Source organism: Streptopelia decaocto (assembly GCF_964273445.1).
Source record: "Streptopelia decaocto genome assembly, chromosome: 2".
Classification (NCBI taxonomy): domain Eukaryota; kingdom Metazoa; phylum Chordata; class Aves; order Columbiformes; family Columbidae; genus Streptopelia; species Streptopelia decaocto.
Window position 1 is genome coordinate 117280015 of NC_138655.1, and position 7001 is coordinate 117287015.

The window sequence follows — 7001 nt, forward strand, 5'->3', positions numbered from 1 at the left end:
TCACTTTTTTTTTTTTTTTCCCCACTTTTTCTGTTCTTTAGGACTCTCACTATTCGTTTTTGCAACAGCCAGCAAGCTGGAAAGATACTTTGGATTGGAGCTTCTAGCTACTACCGGAGAACAGTTTAAAAACTTTTATAGCAGCCATGCTTTGGATCTGTCACATACTTGTTTGGGGCTCTTCGGCAAATCTCTTGCATTCTCTGTGCTCCTATAAATCAGGAAAAAGGTGCTTGTTGAGATTGATGCATGAAAAGTATACAATCTAGCTGACTTGTAAAGCACTACAGTTTACAGTATTACACAAAACAAAAATAATTTAAAGTTCTTTAATAAAATAAAAACATCAACCCTGTCCTTGTTTAAATACTTTTTCCTTGACCATGTATCCTAAATGCTCTAAAATATACTCTAAAAAACCCTGAGGTAGAAAAGAAACTCTGAAATGCCTCCACTTGAATATAAGCCACTTCAAAAATTATTGCAAAGAGATATCAGTAGCTGTGAGTTCTCATTCTGCTCAGAAAGTTAACACATTACTGACAAGGAAGAACATAACAAGCCTGCAGTATACAAGTTGATATTAACTGAATAAAGCAAAAAAAAAAATAATGTGTCTCAGAAGTTATATACCAGATTCTCAAAAAAGCTGCTACTTTGTTAGGGTGTGTTCTGTGACGGAGACATCTGAACTTTTAACTTTTTCCTGGGTAGCTGTGAGGAGAGAGCGTTTAGCAAAAGTATTAAAAGAACACCTGTTCATGTGCTACCTTTACGGTCTTCCGAAAGAGCTGTATTTGATTTTTGTTTCGCAGTATGTGTTTGTAAGGCCTCTCACTTCTTTTCCTGTTTACCACAGCTACAAAGCCTTCTATTTGTCTCAAATCCTGTTCTGTAACTGACAGCTGCCCATTCAACACCTGAATATCACCAAGCTCAGCCTTCTCCACAAGCGATGGAATAAACCTCTTGAAAACTCCCGAGCCTGAGAGAGGACGAGGACAAGGTAGAAGGAGAAGGTGACCGGGGCCAACTGAGAGAGTAGAGGCTTTCTGCTGTTCAAAGGTAAAGTGCATCCACATTTAATGCGCTACTCTTAAAAGCAGTGGGCTAAATTTGGCAAACAGGGGAAAGTGACCTGCAGCAGTTCTCTCTCTTTTGATACCCTCTGGAAAATTCCTTTTTTTTTTTTTTTTCAGTTTGACTTGTTTTGCCAGCTGGTGTGGAGAGGGGAGAAAGTGGAAAATGCTGTGCCTTGGTCAGAAGCTGTCAAACGCATTAATGCTGTAAAGGCATTCTGAAAGTCTGAAGTGGAGCATCTCCAGTCTCTGCTCAGCCCAGGAAAAACACTTTTGAATTTTGCCAAAATCAGATTAATCAGATCTATAAATCTAGATCTGTGTATCTATCTACTTATTTAAATATTTATACATCTAAAAGACAGTATTAATTATTTTTTGAATTTTTTTTACTTTTGGTTGTTGAAACTATGGACTGCTTTTAAAGGGTCCCTGACAGGCATTTAAGAAAAGCAAGTCATTGCTACAATGCTTACAGTCGCAGTATGTTGAGAACACACATCAAAAGAATTACCTGGAAATATTTTCTACGTATACCTGCTGCTGCATGAACAGTCATTATGTAGTGACTTAACATCTCAATATTTATGTGTTTATGCATTAAAACAAAATCGAAATTCTTAATGCTGATGTCCTACCTACAGCTGAAAACTAAATATAGGAATTACACCATCAATATAAATTGCAGGAGTGCTTTTCTCTCATCACTCGTTATTTCTGAACAAGGAACACTGTAGGGTGGAGTGTTGCATTTGTAACAGGTTTCTCTGCATTGCATATACCAGCTGGCTTTGGTGGAAACAGTCCTGGAGCCCCACGAAAAGCTGAGGCAGGTCAGCAAGGCACAGGCAGCATCCATACATGGAGCAGTGGACAAACACTGACTCCAGCACCACTGTGCTGTGCATCTGGATCCTCCTGCTTCCCTGCACAAGGTGGCAGGGCCAGGCAAGAAGGGGTGAATTCTGATTCCTCCCATGCCAATAGAATAATTTGCGCAGTTCCCTCTCTTTTCATACACCCAAGCAGCAATTTTTAACTCAGAAGAGCATGTTCTCTACTTTTAATGAATTCATCACTGTCATTCATATTATTGCTGCAGCTCAGTAGCAGTTATAATTACAACTTATTCTTCCCTCCTGGAAACTCTGTGCCTTTGAAGTTCTTTCAAGACGTGATTAACCTCTGTGCAAACATAACGTAGGCACAGTGCACAATAAACATGGAAATGTCTTAGCAGTAGTAAGGCAAACTCTTTTGAAATGGTGCCTTTCGAAAGAACCAATTCTTGTTAAAATATGAGCACTTAACTCTGCAAAACTGATTCCCTTTTATTTGGGTCTTGAGGTGACATCAGAAAAAAAAAGGTGGATAAAGCCACTTTTGGAGAGCATGTCAGACCATTTTAAAGCTGTCTTTATTGCGGTTCTTCAGAAATGACAGAGAGGAAACCTCCCGCTAGAGTGTTTTGGTTTTCTCTGAAGTAGAAAACTGAAGTTGGGCAGAACAGACAGGAACAATAAAACTGCTGGGTTTTAGCAACAGGCACAGCCAAGCCGCTCACCAGGGAACCCAGAGCTCAGTGGCGGCCCTGCTGCAGCAGCGCAGAGCTGGACACTGTGAGTGCTGCCATGGCCCTGCGAACTCCCTGCTGCTGCAGAGCCTGTTGTTATGTGATCCTGTGCCTACCTGTGGAAAACTAGCTTACATGTCTCTGCATTCCATGCCTGTACATAGTGGATCAGCTCAGCTAAAAGTGTGGGTATGCTGCTTGGTGATGGCTTCTTCAGTCAAAACACTTTTATAAGTGTCTTTATCCTACATGTAAATTCTTCCCCACCCCAGGGAAGAAAATCCAGATTCTTAGATCAGATGCTGGTTTTGTACCATTTTGCACCATTATGACTACTCAGAGCATCAGTTTTTCCCTGTCACTAACTCACTAGCACTGAAGCAGTTTTGGGGAAATTGAGATCATCATAGCACTCATACTTAACACAGGTATAGTGTTGGGACCAGTTCTGTTTAATATCTTTATCAATGATCTGGATGAGTGGATAGAGTGTGCCCTCAGTAAGTTTGCAGATGACACCAAGTCCTGCACTTGGGTCATAACAACCCCAGGCAACGCTACAGGCTCAGGGAAGAGTGGCTGGGAATCTGCCTGGTGGAAAAGGACCTGAGGGTGTTGGTTGACAGCTGGCTAACATGAGCCAGCAGTGTGCCCAGGTGGCCAAAAAAGGCCAACAGCATCCTGGCTTGTATCAGAAATAGTGTGGCCAGCAGGACTAGGGACTAGGGATCATGCCCCTGTACTTGGTGCTGGTCAGGCCCCACCTCGAATCCTGTTTTAAGCCTTTCATGACAAGAAAGTCATTGAGGTGCTGGAGAGAGTTCAGAGAAGGGCAACAAAGCTGGTGAGGGGCCAGGAGCACAAGTCTGATGAGGAGGAGCTGAGGAAACTGTGGCTGTTTAGCCTGGAGAAAAGGAGGCTGAGGGAAGACCTTATTGGTCCTTATTTCTATCTGAATGGAGGTTGTAGCATGGAGGGTGTTGGTCTCTTCCCAAGTAACAAGATGAGAGGAAATGGCCTCAAATTGCACCAGGGGAGCTTTAGATTGGATATTAGGAAAAACTTCTTCACAGAAAGGGTTGTCAGGCAGTGGAACAGGCTACCTAGAAAAGTGCTTGAGTCACCATCTCTGGAGGTGTTTAAAAGATGTGTAGATGAGGTTCTTAGGGCCATGGTTTAGTGCCAGAGTGAGGTTAATTGTTGGAGGTGATGACCTTGATGGTCTCTTCCAACGAAAATAATTCTATTATTCTATAGGAACAGTTGGTAGGCTGCAGATGCAGCCTTTGGGGTGACACAGCTGCTCCTGTCCAGCCAGTCTCTGCCTGGAGGCTGACCCATGAGCTCAATGTGGCACAGAGAAAAGCAGAAGCCACCACAGAATCACAGAATGTTAGGGATTGGAAGGGACCTCGAAAGATCATTTAGTCCAATTCCCCTGCCAGAGCAGGAACACCTAGATGAGGTTACACAGGAAGGTGTCCAGGCAGGTCTTGAATGCCTCCAGAGTAGGAGACTCCACAACCTCCCTGGGCAGCCTGTTCCAGTGCCCTGTCACCCTCACTGAGAAGAAGTTTCTTCTCAAATTTAAGTGGAACCTTTTGTGTTCCAGTTTGAACACATTACCCCTTGTCCTAGCATTGGTTTTCACCGAGAAGAGCCTGGCTCCATCCTCGTGACACTCACCCTTTATATATCTGTAAACATTAATGAGGTCACCCCTCAGTCTCCTCTTCTTCAAGCTAAAGAGACCCAGTTCCCTCAGCCTTTCTTCATAAGGGAGATGCTCCACTCCCTTCATCATCTTCGTTGCCCTGCGCTGGACTCTCTCCAGCAGTTCCCTGTCTTTCTTGAACCAAGGGGTCCAGAACTGGGCACAATATTCCAGATGTGGTCTCACCAGGGTAGAGTAGAGGGGAAGGAGAACCTCTCTCGACCTACTAACCACCCCCCTTCTAATACACCATGGGAGTCCTGTGCCAGGACAAACGGCTGTTTATCTCTTGCTCTTTCCTGCACAGGTATCTGAGATGAATCCCACAAGCCAGTTCCTTGCCACAACAGAATATGACTATGGATATGAGGATGACACTGCTCCATGCAATGAAGGCAACCAGTTTCGCAGATTTAAATCTCTCTTTTTGCCGATCCTTTACTGCCTTGTATTTGTGTTCTGCCTTCTGGGAAACTCCTTGGTCCTTTGGGTTCTCCTGACCAGGAAAAGGCTGACAACAATGACTGACATCTGCCTGCTGAACCTCGCAGCATCTGATCTCCTCTTTGTGGTGCCTCTCCCTTTCCAAGGCCACTACGCGTCAGACCAGTGGGTTTTTGGCAACGCTATGTGCAAGATAATGGCTGGCATTTATTACATAGGCTTTTATAGCGGCATTTTCTTCATAACCCTCATGAGCATAGACAGGTATATAGCAATTGTCCATGCTGTCTATGCCATGAGGATTCGGACAGCCTCTTGTGGCATAATTATCAGTTTAATCCTGTGGCTGGTGGCTGTCTTGGCTTCTGTACCCAATATCATGTTCAACCAGCAGCTGGAAATTGAGCAGTCTGTGCAGTGTGTCTCCACATACCCACCAGGTGACAATACCTGGAAGGTTGCTTCGCAGTTTGCAGCCAATATCTTAGGCCTCTTGATTCCCCTTAGCATCCTTATTTACTGCTACTCCCAGATACTGAAAAACCTGCAAAAATGCAAAAATCGGAACAAGATCAAAGCAATCAAGATGATTTTTATCATCGTCATTGTTTTCTTCCTCTTCTGGACTCCCTTCAACATCGCACTGTTCCTAGACTCCCTGCAGAGCCTGCACATCATCAATGACTGCAAGGCGAGCTACCAGATAGCCCTGGCCCTGCAGCTGACGGAAACAATCTCCTTCATCCACTGCTGCCTGAACCCCGTGATCTACGCCTTTGCTGGAGTAACATTCAAGGCCCATCTTAAAGGACTACTTCAGCCCTGTGTCCGTGTCCTCTCCAGCCCAGACAGAGGCGTTGGAGCTGGTCAGTCATCTTCAGCACACACCCAGCTCTCTGGCTGCTCTGACAGCACAGCATTCCTGTGAGCCCACCTGAGCTGCCTTCTTCTGGTGCAAGAAGTTGGCCTAAGCTCTGACATGGCCCTGGAGGTGGTACCACAGGCACCATCCTCTTGGGAGGGTCAGTATATCTATTCCTTCTTTTGGCATATACGGTGAACTATGGCACAGCAGGTGGCAATGTGAGTTTCCTGAGAGCACCAGTGTGTTGGTAAGATGGTTACCCTGCAAGTTTGCCATGGAATTGTTTTCAATTACGTCTTAGGGCACTTTTAATACATTTCAGCATTCAGGGTGCTTCCTCTAGTACTTATTTTCTCCTCTCATGAAAGCATTGCTTCTGCCTCAGCCTCAAATACTCTCTGCCTTGCAGAAGCTGTTCCATGCCTGAATTCCTGCATCCCTGGGACAGCTGTAGGACACCTGTCTGGGAGCTGGGAAGGGGATAGGTGTGGGGTTACTTCACATTGCAAAGAGGGAATCACCTCAGCCACTGTCACCATTCCTCTTTTGCTTCAGCTCCCAGATAAAGAAATCCCTTAGCTCAGGGTCATGTTGCTTTGCTGTAGGATGCTCCCAGGGGCATGACCAGGTGGTTCATGGACCTGCTGCCACCCAAAGGAGCCTTTGTTGGTGATGCCTTCAAAAACAGCAGAGCAACACCTCCAGGTGCCCCCTATGCCCATCACTCGTAGGGGGCCATACACTTGCATGTGTCTCTGTCAAAGCAGCCTGGTGTGGGCCACCACAGCTCCAGCTCTGTGCCCCAGAGCTCGCTGTTAAATCTTAACCCCACAAAATGGCGTGTAGCACATAGGCTCTGTCTCTTTTCAGTCATCACTATTTTCTGCCATTTTAGAAATGTTTTCTTTGAATAAACATATTAACTGCATCTTTTTATGTCTTGGCTCCTGAAAGTCTTCCTAATGACTCACAAAGATAGATTAGAATAAGGAGAGGATGTTTTTACTGATTTTGGGGCTGGTATCACGTAACATATGTCTGATGGAACTGACGGGCACCCCTGAATCTCTTCAGTAAAGTAAGTCTTGCTTCCACTTTCCTGCTGAGAAAGATTTGTTCTCTAAATCCCAATAAAATTTCACAGTGAAAAAATAACATTCATGTTGAGGTAATATTACTGTAGACAAAATTTTTTAAGTTAAGTTAAACAAGAGACTACCTGAAACCAGGAAAAACACCACCTGGGTATTGTCAAAGATTGCGTTTTCTAGGCTAATAAAAATATTGTATGTTTTCTTAGTTCTGCCTTTTCTTATGAAAATATAA

General features: G+C 44.4%; 1 protein-coding gene across 1 annotated transcript; it reads left to right on the top strand.

Moving 5' to 3' along the window:
• Positions 1-928: 928 nt before the first annotated feature.
• On the top strand, positions 929-6440 carry LOC309436833 (C-C chemokine receptor type 8-like). Its single transcript, XM_082046373.1, has 2 exons — positions 929-1065; positions 4674-6440. The coding sequence occupies exon 2, from the start codon at positions 4683-4685 to the stop codon at positions 5736-5738; it is 1056 nt and encodes a 351-aa protein (XP_081902499.1). The 5' UTR covers positions 929-1065; positions 4674-4682; the 3' UTR covers positions 5739-6440.
• The last annotated feature ends 561 nt before the right edge of the window (positions 6441-7001 follow it).

Coding starts and splice junctions, on each gene's coding strand:
- LOC309436833 (XM_082046373.1), top strand. CDS start 4,683: ATGAATCCCACAAGCCAGTTCCTTGCCACAACAGAATATGACTATGGA.